The sequence below is a fragment of the Lepidochelys olivacea genome (genome assembly GCF_965140295.1).
Source record: "Lepidochelys olivacea isolate rLepOli2 genome assembly, chromosome: 8".
NCBI classification, from domain to species: domain Eukaryota; kingdom Metazoa; phylum Chordata; order Testudines; family Cheloniidae; genus Lepidochelys; species Lepidochelys olivacea.
Window position 1 is genome coordinate 53,905,430 of NC_140418.1, and position 17,158 is coordinate 53,922,587.

Here is a 17,158-nt window from a genome sequence, read left to right on the forward strand (position 1 = left end):
CAATTGCCTTTCATTCCCAAACCTCAAAGAAATCAACAAACCGTACAGGTTGATTTACAGGTCTCCTACAAACTCAGTCTTCAGTTGTGGCACCTTACTAATAATAGACGGCTTAAGTTTCATATATGGATACTCAGTCATGTAAAGCAGGTGTGGATTCTTAAATGCCCGTTTGATGTGGGACTGGAGAACCTTGTTTCAGCACCCACAATATACAGGAATCATTTAACCTGCCACTGCAATGAAAAATAGCCTCAACACGAACCCCCAGATCCTGGATGCTGACACTGGTAGGCTGATCGAACCTCCAGACCTGGATCCCTCCACCAACCAACTTTGGAAAAACTCAGCTCTTGATTTAAAGGTCTGTCTTTAGATCCCACCAAGGCCGCTTGGGCTCCTTTTGCACTGAGAATTGTTCCTTTTTCAGCATTGCTGGTCGTTCTGATGCTTCCACGAGGCTGGCTGAAGTATCTCTCACACCCCCTCCAGTTCTGATTTAATTAGTGTGGCGGAATCCAGAATAGAGTCCAGAATACTACAATGGAGACTGCATGAAGCGGAGACAAAATAAAACAAAATACTCCCTTGCAAGAGTGAACTCACAGAGCCCGATTTTTAAAGTCAGCCTTCACCTGCTGCAAGTGATAGCACAGAGGTCTACCTATCTGATTTGCCAGCACAGATAGGCCGGCAGAGGTCCAAAGGGTTCATTTGCTCTGGCAATTATTACTACTTTGTATGACCGTAGTGTCTAGTACAGTCATGGACTAGGACCCTGCTGTGCTAGGTGCTGCACAAACAGAGAACAAAAAGACAAGCCCAACTGCACTGGAGTTTTCACACCCTGGGTTGGTCACAGGACACATACATGGAAACTTGAGTTTTAAAAAACCCAAGGCTGATAGTATACTGAAAGCAGCTGAATGCTTTTACATTAATGACTTATTTAAAAAGTGTACTCTGTTGAGAGTAAGCCTTCTCGAGGTTATTTCCGAAAAGCATATTTTACAAAACAGCAGCGTTCTTTTATCTGAAATCCCTGGTAAGAATGATCATGCTGAAAGAGTAAACATCTAGTGCAAGTAAGGTTATGGATCTCTGCCTGCAGTTCTTTATTCCTCAGGCCTACCTGCCATACAGGACAGTGTCTCTCAATTGTAATTAGAGATATCCAGTCTGTCTTCTTGTTGGAGGTGAGGCTAAATAAATAAGTGTTCACTAACTGTTCTTAAGTACTGCTAATTGTACTGTGGTGCCTTGTATCCTGCCCTGAGACATGGTTGTGAAGAACCTTTTTATGGTATAAATATCCTTTGTGCCCATTGGGGCAATGCTTTCCCATAAGTGATTTTGGGATGTTCTGGTCATTTATAAAATAGCCTATTCTGCCTGGGACAGTGTCTGCTTCTGGCAACCTTTTCCTACCAGGAATGAGTCACATCTCCTCAAATGTCCTTTTTAGGTAGCTTTGGTCCCACCCTCTGACAAAATACATAGGTTCTCCGTGGTGAATCATGCCATTGGGTTTGCATTCTCCTGCAGGCTGTCTTTGACTGTGTAGTGACTTCCCTGAAGAATGTCTTCAACATACTTATCGTCTACAAGCTCTTCATGTTCATCTTCGCAGTCATCGCTGTCCAGCTCTTCAAGGGCAAATTTTTCTACTGTACGGACAGCTCTAAGGACACAGAGAAGGATTGCATGTAGGTACACTGTGCAGCATGCATGATCCAGTCTGCTTCCCGTGTGAAAACATCCACTCCTGCCCGTGGTGTGGAGAGAAGTAGATACATGAAGGACTAGTAGTGAAAACTCTGGTCTTTCACCCCCTCAGATGCTTGGGGTGTGAAGTAAGTCCTTGGTCATGGGTTGGAGCCACTCCTCATTTCCCAGGGAATCAAAGCCACAAAGCATTGTTTAAAGGACTAGTACAGATGTCTGGACTCGGTGAGGGCTGAATTCCTTTCTCATCCTTTAAGTGAAATGTTGCTGCGTTTCAGAGCATGGTCCCTGCCATTCCGGGGGGAAGGCCACTGTGGGATCAGTAATGGAAGGCCTGTCTTTAAATGAACAGTGAGCTTCCCATCTCACTTAAAGACAGACTGGTCTCCTCAAGCCAGAGCTGTGCTTCCTTCGCTCCAAGGGCAGCTCCTGCACTATCACTGCTGCTTTCTAGCACATTTTTCAATTAAAAATTCCATGGGGAAAAAACTGATTCTGAATTGCTGCCCTGTTCAAAATGTTCACATTAACTCCTGTGATGGGCTAAGAATCTGGAGGTGCAGCTGCCTGAAGAATCACATGAGCTCTGAACTCTCCTTCTGCCACATTCTCTGTTACAAGCTCAACCTACCAGCTCTCCCTTTTTCCTTCTCTCTTTCATTTTTCTTTCAATCTTTCCCTGACTCTTTCACCCCACTCTTCTCCCAGTCTGGTTTCTTCTTTCCTTCTCTTTTTGATTGCTTTTTCTCTCCCCTTCTCTCTGTCTCCTTCAACCTGTTCATCTTGTTTCTCCCCACCTCCAATTTCCTTAATTTTCTCTCCCCATCAAGACTTCTCCATCCTTACAAGGGGAGAAGAGTGTCCCTGCTGCCCCGCAAAATTAAATCTTCTTCAGTCCTGGCAGTATAAAGAGGTCCTGATATTCCCCCCTAACCTTACAGAGGCAACTACGTGGACCATGAGAAAAACAAGATGGAGGTGAAGTGTCGTGAGTGGAAGCGCCATGAATTTCACTACGACAACATCATTTGGGCTTTGCTTACGCTCTTCACTGTCTCCACTGGAGAGGGGTGGCCACAGTGAGTATTGTGCTTGGTCCTGTCTGCTTGCAGGTGTCCGTGGGCACAGGATTCATGAAGAAACTTCACATTCCCCTTTTGAAGAGCTGTTTAAATGGTAGGGATAGTAACTGGGTTTCTCCAGTTGGGAAAGGGGTAGAAGGCACTGAGAGAAGAGTTGGGGGGAAGGAGATAGGTCAAGAAATTATATCAGTATGTGAGAACTCTCACCAGTTAATGGGTATAGGAGCCTGGCGGAACCAGCTCTCTTCTTGGGAGGCGAATGCTGGGATAGTCCACTACCCTGAGTAGGCCTGAGGGGAATTTGAGACCAGTCAATCTCCCAGCATAAGTCAAAGGGGAACTCTGTGGGCTAGTCCACTCACTGTGTTGGCTGAACTCGGACAATCTCCTTCCATGTGTGTGAACAAGGGAGTGCTCTGGGATACCCCTTTTTTATGAGGGATGTATGTTTAACTCTGGCAAAGCCCACCAGCCAGGGTAGACAATGGGAAGAGCTCTGGGACTCTTGTAATGTAGGAGAGGGGAATATCTTGTCATGAAACAGGTAACCAGAATTGTCAGAATGTGTCCATGACTGAGCAGGTGAGGTAGAAGGTTTGCTTTATCACCATAACCAGTTTGCACAGTGGGGACAGATGGAGATGAATATTAAAGGTGGTACCATTGGGTACATGATGTTCTCCTAGTCAAGTACACTGTGGAGAGGCATCCAGAATGGACCAGCCATTGGCATCTGTGAGACCCTTTGTGCCTTTCTTTTTCCGTGTACATCCAGGGTGCTGCAGCATTCAGTGGATGTGACTGAGGAGGACCGGGGGCCCAGCCGCAGTAACCGCATGGAGATGTCCATTTTTTACGTGGTGTATTTTGTGGTCTTCCCTTTCTTCTTTGTCAACATCTTTGTGGCTCTCATCATCATCACTTTCCAGGAGCAAGGAGACAAAATGATGGAGGAGTGCAGTCTGGAGAAGAATGAGGTAACACATTAAAACAGGAGAGCAGAGGGCAGGATGAATTTATTTTTCATGTACTGTGGCAACAGACAGCTTCAGCTATAGACCATAGAGTGGTGGAGCTGAGGGCTAAGGCATGTGATGTGAAAGTCTGGATGGAATCCAGTAAAGTTCTCTTCAGCCTAGACTCCAGCTTATGTGACATCTGCCTTCCCTTTGCATTTACTTCTGGAACATAGGATGTTTTAATCACACCTGAGTCATTCTCACTAATTACAGTTTTGTCCTGACCGTGCAGCCAACAATAGTTCACCAGGCTTCCCAGCTATTTGAAAAGGAGACTATTGTTATAAAGGAAACCCATCTGTGGCTGCTGTGAATCACCCCTATTGGCACTCAAATGGGAGAGCTAGGGAGCCATGTTCCCTCCCCCACCTGCTTCCTTGCCAGAGAGGCTTTGCCCTAGACTGGAAGAGGAAAATTATTTTCCTCATCTTCATTTTATCCTGCATTATTGGTCCATGAAGCCCAGTATCCTGTCTTCCGACAATGGCCAATGCCAGGTGTTTCAAAGGGAATAAACAGAACAGGGCAACTATCAAGTGATCCATCCCCTGTCATCCAGTCTCACCATCTGGCAGTCAGAGGCTTAAGGACAGCCAGAGCATGGGGTTGCATCCCTGACCATCTTGGCTAATAGCCATTGATGGACCTATCCTCCATGAACTTACCTAGTTCTTTTTTGAACCTTGTTATACTTTTGGCCTTCACAGCATCCCTGGGCAAAGAGTTCCACAGATTGACTGCATTGTGTGAAGAAGTACTTCCTTTTGTTTATTTTAAACCAGCTGCCTATTAATTTCATTGGGTGACCTCCTGGTTCTTGTGTTATATGGAGGGGTAAATAACACTTCCCTATTCACTTTCTCCACACCAGTCATGATTTTATAGACCTCTATCATATCCCCCCTTAGTCTTCTCTTTTCCAAGATGAACAGTCCAGTCTTTTTAATCTCTCCTCACATGGAAGCGGTTCCATCCCCCTAAACACTTTTGTGGTCCTTTTCTGTACCTTTTCCAATTCTAATGTATCTATTTTGAAATGAGGCAACCAGAACTGTACCGCAGTATTCAAGGTGTGGGCGTACATGTAACTGCCTGGATTTCCTGTGCTGTTACTGCCTAAGTGCTCCCAAATAATGGGTGATTTTCAGATGATAATTTGAGGCCATTTCCTGTCCATGTGGCAATAACCATATCCTGGCCTAAAGAAATGCCAAGGTGGAAGGACACATGTGTTCATTATTCCAAGGTATGGCTATTACTGAGTTCACAGGAAAAACCCTAGTCTGACTCTCCTGGAACGTCTAGCGAAGAAACAATTTTGAGACATAATTCAGTTAAGTTTAGTTTTTTACATTCTGTCAGCTGGATAAAATAAGTATTTGGGGCCGCCAGCTTTGGTGTGATCATGTGGTTTGTAGGGAGTGTGTGCATGTGGAGGGCAGTATAGGACACGGGGATCTGTATAGGAGACAGTTTCTGAAAATAACTGTCACGTAACAGCTCAGTAAGTGTACAGGGTCCCCATGCTCTGATTGACTAAGTTTATTCCAGCTGAGCCTAAACCACAGTAGTAATGTCATTAACTCATGCCGTTATTTTATGCTGAATGTGAATGGAGAGAAACTGCTTACAGTGCAGTCACGGGAAAATCCTGCCTTGTTTCACTACATCACAGGGCATAAATTTTGCTGCAGATTATAGTGACCTTCTGCTTCTTGGGACAGATCCTTGCCCCATGTTCAGCTTGATTAGCTCAGCTGGGTGCTGGGGAACTCATCATCCCCCAAGATCTCCGAATGGCGGAAGAGTTTCTGTAGGGCTGCATCTCCAGCATAATGATCAGAGTAGCCTCCATGGCCACGGGCAACCCACCTACCTCCAGGGGAGGAAGGACCTGAGGATTCTGATAGCAACAGATACTCTGCCCAATTTCTCCCCAGCTCATCTACCCCGGCTGTCAACACACTTCTGTGTAATGACATGCAGTAAACCCCCAGGGACTTGGGATTCACGCAGCTCAGGAGGACAATATTCACTCTCGTCCATTCGCCTGTAGCAGAGAACTAGTAACAGGACATCATGGGTAGTGGGAGGAAAGATGAGAAGCTGAGTGCAAGCTGACAGACTTTGTTTTGTTCCAGAGGGCGTGCATTGACTTTGCCATTAGTGCCAAACCTCTCACACGCTACATGCCTCAAAACCGACACACCTTCCAGTACCGCGTCTGGCACTTTGTGGTCTCCCCATCCTTTGAGTACACCATCATGGCCATGATAGCGCTGAATACCGTGGTGCTGATGATGAAGGTGAGCTGACCTGGTAGACCAGAGACCCAGGATGACATGCCTCTGTGTAGGGAATTGGAGAGGAGGTGAAACAGCCAGGGAGGGATTTAGAAAGTATGTTTTTTGTTTTAAGAAGATGCTGGGGTCTTGGCACCCAGGTCCCATATCATATCATGTCTGTTAGTATAGTTGACTAGGGAAGCTGATGTGGTCACAGCCTTGGCTCTTACACTGGTGTCTTTATTACTGAAGCAAATATTTCCAGTTTGCACTCAATCCATTGAGCACAGTCCTTGCTGTGAAATGTGGAAGGCAATTAATCCCGAAGACACACAAGGACAGATTTTCAAAGGGACTTCACCCCAGCCTCTGAAATGGCACCTGCATTTTTCACACACACGTTAGGAATCTGACTAAATGATTTGCTTGCCCAAATGAGGTTCTTCCACCCAAGGATTTTTTTTTGTCTTCCTTGTGCAGACACTTGCATGTTCTACATTGAAGTGCCAACTTCCATCTCCTCAAATCTTGAGGAGGATGGCTAATACTCTCCTGTTTTAATATGGCCCATCTCTGTTGTTGGTGTCCCCATAGCCTGTAGGAAATTCTTTCAAGAGCACAAACGCACACTTGAAAGTTCAGTACACCCTTACGATGTGAACAGTGTAGGTAACAAACAGTGATGCTGCAACAACAATTGCCCTCAACAGAAGGACCTCATGAATTAGTGGGGCACTGGCGATTGTAATGTGATCTGGGCTGATTCTGTGATAAACACGTAGCAGTGGTTGCCCCCTGGGAGACCCTTCTTCCCGTCAGCTCCATCCTCTTCCCTTAGCAGAAACAAAGCGGAAGGGCAGAATGAGGATTACTGGATATGTAGCTGGTTTAAAAAAAAGGGTGGGGGGCTTGTCACTAGCCAGTCAATAGTTAAACACCTGGGATAAATCTCAGGGGCTTGGGCAAAGCCTAATCCTACCATGGAACTAAAGGTTCATTGTAATATCCAATTTTGGTAGCTGACTGTAGATGGTTCTGACTCTCTCTCTTTCTGGCAGTACTATTCCGCGCCCTACACATATGAGTTGGCTCTTAAGTACCTGAACATCGCATTTACCATGGTGTTCTCATTGGAGTGCGTCCTGAAGATCATAGCTTTTGGCTTCCTGGTAAGTGATTTGGTACTAGTACTCCATACCAGCTTTGGGTACTCAGTTCAACTGGCAGTGGTAGTGGACTTTGGCTTCCTAGTGTGTAGCTAATACTCTCTTCTTTTGGCATTAGTAATGGGATGTAGCTTCCTGGGATGTAACTGGTATTTAGTTCTGGCATCTTCTTGAGAGCTGTACTTATTCTGGGTGTTGGAGTCTTGTTAAGCACCATGACACTGGATGTCTACCTGCTTTCTTGGTCAGTCCAGAGCTTTCCAGATTCCTAGCCCAACATCTGGAGCTTTCCAGATTCCTGAGTCAATATTTTAGAGTGAAATATCTGGGGTTTTCATTTAATCTGAGCAACTGAGTGTCACCCCCACTGCTGAACCCAAATGGCGATGTTACTTTTAATGGACTTTTATATTTGGTGTGAATTTACTGCTGGTGACAGCTTTCAGATTGTCACCCCTCCCCACCTGGGCAATTCAGTGTCTAGACCTATTCAGCCTTTGTCCTTTTTGCTGATGCTGCTAACCAGGGTGCCAGTTTATTACCAGTTGTGTTGGCAGCTGATATTACATTGACGCCTGAGCACTAGGAACTGGATTGAGTACACTAATTCCTTTCAACCAGGCCATGAAATACCCATTCATTGATAATGGTTTATACCAGATTGGAACTGGTAATATAGTGGTGAAAGGCTTCATATTTAATTATCATTCCCTTGAGTCTCAGCCACTCCTCACTAATTATCTCATTATTCAGCCCAAGGAATCTGTTGTTTGTGAACATAACACTTTTTCTTGTCTTCAGCTACCCTTAGGAAAAGCTGATTCTGTTTTTTCTTTATTTCTTTTTCCTTTTGTTTCTCACCTGTCCTGCTGGATGACATCTGTTGCTCTCCACTATGGCAGTCCAGCATATGGCACACTTACATTAAACTATTACTGTCAGATTGCAAGATGCAAGGGGCAGTGACTTTTTTGTTGCAAGCTGATGAGGGGCCATGTACACCTATTGCACTTGATAAATAATAATTAATAGTGAATAACCAACCTCCGTGTACAGCCCTCCGTGACATGGAGACAGAATATTGAGCCAGTCAATGGACAGTTTTGTGAGGGCAAAGAGCCCTCCTCTATCCCAGCAGCATGTGTGCTTGGGGTGCACAGCACACCAGCAACCCTTTTCTGAATCATAGATCTATCTCTCTGGGAGGCAGCATGGTCTAGTGTTTAGAGCAAAGGACTGGGAATCAAAAGACCTGGATTCTGTTTCCGGCTGCATGTCTGACTTCCTGGGCTCTCTCTCTCTCTCTGTCTCACTTTCTCTATCTATCAGATGGGAACAATGATACTTACACACCTTTTAAAAGCACTTTGATTTCCTCAAATGGAAGGTGCTATGTAAAGGCAAAGTGTTATTGGTAGGCTGGTTCCTGAAATTCTTATTCAGGCGAAACTTCCATTGACTTCAGAAGTTGTAGATAGCCATTTAGGCACCTGACTGTATTAAATATTCATAGATAGATACTCCGCTGCATAGTTTAAATAGACAACTGTGTCTCTGGGCTCACCCACTTGTGATTGTGCCTTCAGGAAGGACTGCAGTAGTTTCTCTGTTCTTATATTCCCCTTTTGACAATGCAAGAGAATTCTGTGTGTTCTTTTAGCAGTTTGGCCTATTCAGTGCAAGAGTTACCTTATAGAAAATCTGCCTCACCATAGATATGTTCTGGGCTACAACCCCCTCAGACACAAGACAGTATTCCAGAGGCTGGTTTCACAGAAAGAAGACAATATCTGTGGTGGTGGTGGTGATGTGTGAAGACTTGGCATGTGTTTCAGCGTTGCCTGAATCTGACATCATTGTGCTCCCCATCCACATGTTTTTGATCTCTTTGCAGAATTATTTCCGGGACACCTGGAACATCTTTGACTTCATCACTGTGATTGGCAGCATCACAGAAATCATCTTGACAGACACCAAGGTGAATATTCTGACCTTGGACATTTGTGCCAGCGATGGAAGGCTGGAGGGGGGTGCCTTGCTCCTTGCCTCTCCTTGGGGGTGTAGATAGATGTAGTGATTTTTGCCTTCTTCTGATTGTTTGATCTTCTCACAGCTGGTGAACACCAGCAGCTTCAACATGAGCTTCTTGAAGCTGTTCCGGGCAGCTCGCCTCATCAAACTACTCCGCCAGGGCTACACCATCCGTATCCTGTTGTGGACCTTTGTGCAGTCCTTCAAGGTAAAGGACACATCAGTGTCCCCTGTCGGGGGCAAGTGTGGTGGTGGAACAGTTACTCAACTTGGGTCATTCTTAGAATCATAGAACTGTAAGACTGAGAGGGACCTCGAGAGGCCATCTACTCCAGTCCCCTGCACTCTTGGCAGGACTAACTATTATTCTTATGATCTTATGAGCTGTTGGAGTTCAGGAAGAACCAGAAAATTTTGGATCAACATCCAAAGTGTGGAGAGTTTATATGAACCAACCCTCTGAACTTTATAAAATTAACCCACCTCTAATTCTAAATGCAGGAGGGAGAAACAGTAAAACCTTCCTTGCAAAAAATGGAGGGGAGGGGACTGCACCATTCCAGAGGGTCCTTGGAGGTCTTTTTGAATGTGCTCATTTGCATAGCAGTACGCAGCATGCTTTGCCAGCTGTTTGACAGTAGCGCTGTTGGGTGTTATACTTTTGCATAGGCTAAATTCTTTGTCTGTATTTTGTAAACCACAATTATGTGGCATTTTAATTTCTAGTCCCTCTATTTGTTTTGGAATTCAACAGTCAGGAAGATGTTGCACCACTCCAGCAAGGAGTGTGATTCTGATTGGTTCTTTGCAACTAATTGCAATAGGCAATAGCAGGGTTAGCACAGGTCACAAGCTATTGCATTTTACTAATATTCTGAAGCCTCTACTGTAGTAAACCAGACTATTGTGTATTTCCCTTTCAGGCCCTCCCATATGTCTGTCTCTTGATCGCTATGCTTTTCTTCATATATGCAATCATTGGGATGCAGGTAAGCAAAGGCGTCCAGGTGTGCGTATCCTCCTACAAGGCTTCTTCTCCTGGGGCAGACAGAGTAAAGAGTGGTCCACTCTGTCACCCACTTTAGTATTATCCAGTCTAGCATCTGCTTATTGTGTTGGAGTCTGTTGACCAGGTCAGGTGCTGAAGAGGTTTGAAGGCTTGCGCAGTAGGAGCTATAGTGTTTAATACACCCACAGGTTGCAGTGTGTGTCCCCCAGAATCCTCTGAGTTGTACATCTCCAGACTGCCTTCTCCAGGGAGTATGTCACCGTGACTCCAGTGGTGTAGTTCACATGGATGGAACCCTTCCTGTTGATTACATCATCAGAGATCTCTCATATTATGCTCAAGTGGGCAATCCACATGGACAGCTCAGTTTACCTCTTTCTTTCCAAGCAGAACTCTTTAGTTCCTAAAACCTTAGAAATGACTCAGGACCCACCAATGTCTGGCCCCAACCTGCCGAATCCGGTTCACAACTAACATCGTGTCTGACAGGGTCCTTGCGAGAGCCTTTGGTGATTTGGTTCCTCTCGCTAATCTCTGTTGCCCAACATCCTTGTATGGGTTTGGGAAGGCCTCGTGTTGCAGAAACCAGGGCTAGGACCTGATCCTTCAGTTGAAGTCAGTGGGAATTGAGGGTACTCAGCGCTTTGCAGAACACAGGCTTTTAGGCCGCAGTCCAGCAAAGCTCATAAGCACAGGAGTAGCCCCACTGTAGTCAATGGGGTTGTTCGTGCGTTTAAAGTTAAGCAGATGCTTATGTGGTTTGCAGGATTGATCTTGTGGTTTGAAGGCTGTCCAAGACCCACACTTGATGTCTGGGAAGGCAGCTTTGGCTGTTAATACTCAGGGCTTTGTTCCACGGTGATTGAGGCATCGTGACAAGTAAAACTGCCTGATGTTCACAGCTGGGAAGCGCTTTGGCTAGCGGGGGAAGGGGAGGTCATTGCTAGGGCTGTCATTGCCACCTGCTCTGGATAGAGAATCTGGTTTCCTTTGTTTGAGAGGAAATTTAGTTGTTTAGTGGGTTTTCCCCAAAAAAATTTGACTGACTGTGCTCTATTGGTCTATTTTTGGCCGCTTTCCCCTGCCTCCCCACCCCCCCATCCAGGCTTTCTCAGCCCCTCACAAGTGCCATCAGATTTAATCCCCCTTGTGGTGCGATAGTATTTGATTTGTTTTAACACCTTTGTGAACAAATTCCCCAAGCAGTGCTGAGTGGGCGGTGTTTGAGCAAAATAGCTGGAGGCAGAAAATATTCTACAATTACACGTTCCAAAACCCTTTGTGGGAAAAATAGTCAGCAGTTAGTGTATTTTTAGGTATGCTGAAAGTAGAATAGATACGTAATGATACTAACAAAATACTTTTCCTCTTCAAAGTACTTTCCAGACACAAACTTATTCAGCCCTACCACACCTCAGGATTGTAGGTCACTACTATTATCCCCATCGTACAGATGGGAAACTGAGGCATGAGTTAAGTGTCACTGTCAGAGTCAGATTTAGAATTTAGCTGGCTCCAGTTCTGTGTTCAGACCGTGCCTCTTTCTCAAGATGCATGTACTCAAAGCTCACTGAAACACACACAAGATGCAGCAACCATCATATCTAGATTTCTTTTGTCTTTGATACTTATGCAGCCCCAATTGACATAATATCTGAGCGCTTCACAGTCTTTCATGTATTGAGGTGTACCAGAAATGTCTGCACATACAGTACAGACCTGTTTATGCACAAATCCGCTTAACGCGCTGTAGCGCCATGCCTCCCAGTGCTGCCTATTTAACACGCGAGACTCGTTAACACGTAGTACAGGAACTTGCTATATAGTGCTACAGATTTGCTCACTAACTCACTGACATAGAAATCAACAGGAAGTGTGGAGCGGAAACGTATTGTAAGTCTTTACTGATATTGGTAAAGACGTATCACGCACGCTTAGTCACTGTCACACAAGAGAGAGATATAATATATAGTAGCTATATAGTAATATATATATACTACATTAGAAAATGTTAACCATAGGCCTAATATAATGGCAGAGGGCAAGCGTCGGCGTTCCTACACTGCAGAAGAAAAGCTAGCTGCAATAGATCGAGTAAATAGCGGAGAAACCCAGGCCAAAGCCCCAAAAGATATGGGGCTTGCCAAATCTGATCTCCGAGGCTGGCTAAAAATGAATCTAAACTGAACAGCTTTGTACAAAATATCGATTCTGCCGCAGGGCTTAAGCGAAAACCTGTGCGCTAGTCAGCCAAGCCCACAGCGGGCAAAGCCATGCGCACGGGGTTTGCTCAGGAAAGGCTGAAAGGAACGCCGCTCAGTGGGCCAATTCTTCAAGCCCAAGCGGCAAAATTTGGAAATTTAACGGGGGATGAATCATTCCAAGCCAGCAAGGGGTTTATAGGTCGTTTTAAAAAGCGTCACGGCATAGCGCAGGTATCGGTTTCTGGAGAAAGCCGATCAGCCGATGAATCGGTCGCGAATGCCTTTCATCTGCGGCGGATGACAGACTTCATAAGAAAGAAAAAAAATGCGAGCCAGAAAGAGCAGAAAATAACCGTGTTTTTTTCTAAGTGAATCATAGACATTTTTTCCAGCATGGCTCTCTTAACCCATGGTCCGTCAACACGCGATCGTGACGGCTTGACTCCCGACATCTGCGCGTAAACGGGTCTGTACTGTATATTCAATAAGCCGGATTCTCCCGTCATTTATTACTGACGGGTTGGCTTCATGGAGTTGCACCAACATGCTTTGAAAGATGGGAGAATTTAACCCAAGGCGTTACTACCCTTTTACAAAGAGAACCTCTTGATAGCATAGTATGAAAAGCATTTGACGGCTTTCCTGATCTGCTCTTCTGAAGGAGACAGCTGCTGGCCAGATGGATTCCTCACCATCCCCACATATGTGTGTCTGTCTGTGTTAGTGCAGTCCCTCCCCTGGTGATAGCCAGTGTAACTGCTCTCTGACCTGAAGGGTGCACTCCAGCAGAAGGAGCAGCCTTTGTGATGTGTAATCCTTGCTGAGATCAGACCGGCTGTCTGCTCCACGGGCAGGTGGGAGGGAAGGTAACCGATGCCAGTGACTGGCTGCGCAGGTCGGTGCACTTCCTGGCTTGGCAGTTCTTGTGTGTTGAGTTTTCTTTCCTTTTTGCCCTTAGGTTTTTGGGAATATCAAATTAGATGAAGAAAGCCACATTAACCGTCACAACAACTTCCGCAGCTTCCTGGCCTCCCTTATGCTCCTTTTTAGGTACATGTGCATTTTTAATCATTACTAAACATATCAGTTTTCCCCATCTCATCCCTACCTGAGTCATAATACTGAAGGCTTGCCTGGCTGCAGGAGTGTCTGCCACAGCAGATCAGCTGGGGTGCCCCAGCTAGAAAAAGCGGGTGGGGATCACAAGTCCCTTAGCTCCAAACATACAACAATGACTCTTTAGCTTTACACTTGGAGCTGTTAATCTCTCTGTCCTCCTTGGGCTGCTGACGTTCAGGCATTGGATTTCTGACGTGTGGAACTTACTGCTGCAGGATAGAAATGAAACAGCTGTGTCTATGAACAGCATCTGCAGTCATGCCAGTTGGAATTCAAGGGTCCTTTCTCCTCTTGCTTTAGGGCATAAGATGATCACTAGCTGGAGTCAGGAAGCCACCTGCCTCCCACCATGATACAGTGCTGTATAGTTTAGTTTATTATGGGGGTTTTATGCCATCTTCAGAAGCCACTGGCATTGGTTATTGGCAGAGACCATAAGTTCTGAGGTAGCAGATTTTATTTACAAAGGGAGAGTTGTGGTGAATTTCCAAGCATCTCACTCATATGTAGTAAAGTTGTGGAGCAGTGAGGGGCTCTGCTTTGAGCAGCTTTTAATGGTGGGTGTGTTCTGGATGCAGGAGTGCCACGGGTGAGGCGTGGCAGGAGATCATGCTGTCATGCCTGGAAGGCAAAGGCTGTGAGCCAGACACCACGGCAACGTCCGGACAGCATGAGAATGAGCACTGTGGCACAGATCTGGCTTACGTATACTTTGTCTCCTTCATCTTCTTTTGCTCCTTCCTGGTGAGTTTGCCTCCTTCCACTCCATTGATCTCTCAGTTCTGGGGAGGACTCAGCACTGACTGCTCCTAACCGAGGGACATCCCCACCCTACTCTCCCCTCCCCTCCACTACTCCACAATGGGTGGGATTCACTATCAGAGAGACTCGGAGAGATCTCGCCTTCTGCTCTCTGCTCCAGGTTCCATTACCCTGGCGTGACCCCGTGTTGCTAAAGAAGCTAGCACTCTTACCCCAGGGACAGCAAAAAAGGGTTTTATCACTCTGAGTCATGCCTAGCTGGTTTCAGGGACAGTGGTAAGGAGGGGCTGTTCTAACCCAGAGGTCTGTCCCTTTCATCACGAATACAACTCAGCAAGATTTTGCCCTGCAGCTAATTTAAGATTTCAAATGATCTGCCCTGTGACTGCCCGTATGGAGAGCAGGCCCACCTGCTGTCTGGGTCAAGTCGATGTGTGTGATCTGTATCTGCCTTCTGTCCCTATTTTACCATTGAACAGGGAAGTTGTGGTTGCAAAAGAGAATGTATGCTCTCTGGGGCAGGAATCTGGGGGGAGTTACAGTTGTCCCCCCACCAGCGTGTGCACGCGCGCACAGACATTTGAGCCTACTCATGGAGCGGGAAGTGAACTCAATTGTTTTGTGAAAAAGGGAGTGCAGTCAGGAGGGTGCATGGGAAAGGCACCATTCGCGCTTGCACTGAATCAGTTGACACTCAGCCTGTGGCTCTTGGCATCCCTACATGTAGCTGATCAAAGCAGGTGGTATCAGTCCATGTATCAGAGCTCCACTTACACTGTCTGGTCTCAGTTCACAGTGGCTTCCTGGGATTCCATTCAAAGGTAAAGTAGCTCTCCAGGTCCTCACGGCTGGGAACCACTATGCCTCCAGGGCGACATGAGCTACACTGAAAAAAGGCCATTGTTGTGCCAGATATGGCTATATACTCTCTATCTGGGTATTCTTAACTATAGCACCAGTTACATAATGCAGGTAAATTTCCCTGTACAGCAAAGCCCCTAAGCCAGAAATGCGATGGAGAACCCCAGTTACAGTCAGCTGTCTAACTCTGCCCATCCTTCATAAGGAAGGCAAAGGTGTGGGATAGAGAAACTGCGAGTGAGAGGGACAGACAGAGAGACAAGAGGGGACACTGTATGTAAGGGAATGGAAGTAATAAAAGGTAGAGCCCTGGGCATGAAATGCGGTGATCCAAATGTAATGGTGTAGTATCCTGGTGGTAAAAGGTCATTGCCTCCACCGTGTACCCCTCAGCTAAAGAACGCTGTGGGGTTCGGAAAGCACTGTCGGAAGGCATTAGCTAGATCTCCTCGCTTCTGTGCTCTTTGATCCCTGACTCAGCCAAGTCACTGTTGTGAGGAGAGCCCAGGTGCTGTTCAGATTCTCACTGGTTAGCTAGACACAGCCCAGGAGAGTCATGCTGATGTACTAACCCTTTCTGCCTGCTTGCCTCTTGCCCAGTGTGGTGTGGTTCCTTACTCATGCTCTCGGCTGCCAGAAGGTTAAATGCTGGTGTTTAGGGGACATTCAGACCAGTACAATCCACAGCTCCCAAGCGTAATGGACGCAGGTTGACATGTACTGTGTCAGGGAGGAGTCCTCTGCCTGGTGTAACTGACACACCAAAGAGAGGCTATTTCCATTGTGATACACTATGCACCTAGTCGGATGCTGTGTTTGAAAATATTACTACTGGGCTGTGTAACAATTAAGCATCTGATTCTGTAGCTGCTCCACGCATGCACTTAGGAGTTCTGTGTATGGGGGAACTGCCACAAAACTGCCATGCTCTTTATTTACAGATTCCTTTTTCTTCTGTCTTCTTCCATATATTACTCTCCCATCTTCCCTCCCTCTTTTATGCTCTGTCTCTATCTCTCCATCCCTTTCTCTCTGTCTCTTTCCTTTTCACTTAGATGCTCAATCTGTTTGTGGCTGTCATCATGGACAATTTTGAATACCTGACTCGGGATTCCTCCATCCTGGGGCCTCATCACTTAGATGAGTTTGTCCGGATCTGGGCGGAATATGACAGAGCTGCGTGGTATGTAGCCAACTTCCTCCTCCTTTCCCTGGCCTCTCGAAGCCCCATTTTTGGGAATCCATTTGGCTGTAATACCTGGGACAGTCAGGGAAGGGAAGGGAATCAGAGCTGCTGGAACACGCAGCTGTGAGAGGAAAATACTGGCTGGCTTCCGGGAGGTCCAATGGCACGGAGCCACCATCCTGCTCGTGGGCTGCCTTATAGCCCCCAGGCATCCTGCTCCTTTGATAACTAGCGATGGGCTGAAGTCCAAAGGTTTTGGCTGGTTCTTTTCAGATAAGCATAATACGAACAGTGTTTATCCAAACCTTTGGATGTTCCTGCTGCATCCCTCTCTGTAGCTCCTATGGTAGTCCCCAGCTACCTCCGCACACCGCCACCTTCCAACTGTTGGCTCTGGATCTTCCTCCTTTCCCATTTTCCTCCTGCCAATCAGATTCCCACACCCTCAAGACACTCTGCAAGCAGCTGTCCCTCCTCCAGCCCCCAAATACTTTGTACACCGGAGTGTGCAAAATCGCCATTTAAATCAATGCGTGAGCCCAGCAGAGAGACTGCGAAGGTAGCTGGGCTCCTGCTAATTTAGCTGCTCAGGACCATATTCAGACACTGAGAAAGGGTTGAGATGCTTTGGATGGGGATGAGCCTGAGGACAGGGCTAGATTTAATACAGCCAATGCACTTCATCCTTGTTGAGACAAGAGAAGGCTTT

At 46.3% G+C, this 17,158-nt stretch overlaps 1 protein-coding gene across 2 annotated transcripts in view; it reads left to right on the top strand.

Annotated features, from left to right (window-relative positions):
* The window catches only part of CACNA1E (calcium voltage-gated channel subunit alpha1 E), a 257,484-nt gene that overhangs the window by 209,583 nt on the left and 30,743 nt on the right, over nucleotides 1-17,158 (top strand). For both annotated transcript variants that reach the window (XM_084636282.1, XM_084636281.1), the window contains 11 exons: nucleotides 1,546-1,706; nucleotides 2,667-2,804; nucleotides 3,583-3,784; nucleotides 5,968-6,132; nucleotides 7,170-7,280; nucleotides 9,172-9,255; nucleotides 9,391-9,516; nucleotides 10,232-10,297; nucleotides 13,480-13,571; nucleotides 14,219-14,384; nucleotides 16,319-16,446. In XM_084636282.1, the coding sequence (XP_084492408.1) occupies nucleotides 1,546-1,706; nucleotides 2,667-2,804; nucleotides 3,583-3,784; nucleotides 5,968-6,132; nucleotides 7,170-7,280; nucleotides 9,172-9,255; nucleotides 9,391-9,516; nucleotides 10,232-10,297; nucleotides 13,480-13,571; nucleotides 14,219-14,384; nucleotides 16,319-16,446 (1,439 nt within the window). The remainder of the gene's footprint in view (nucleotides 1-1,545; nucleotides 1,707-2,666; nucleotides 2,805-3,582; nucleotides 3,785-5,967; nucleotides 6,133-7,169; nucleotides 7,281-9,171; nucleotides 9,256-9,390; nucleotides 9,517-10,231; nucleotides 10,298-13,479; nucleotides 13,572-14,218; nucleotides 14,385-16,318; nucleotides 16,447-17,158) is intronic.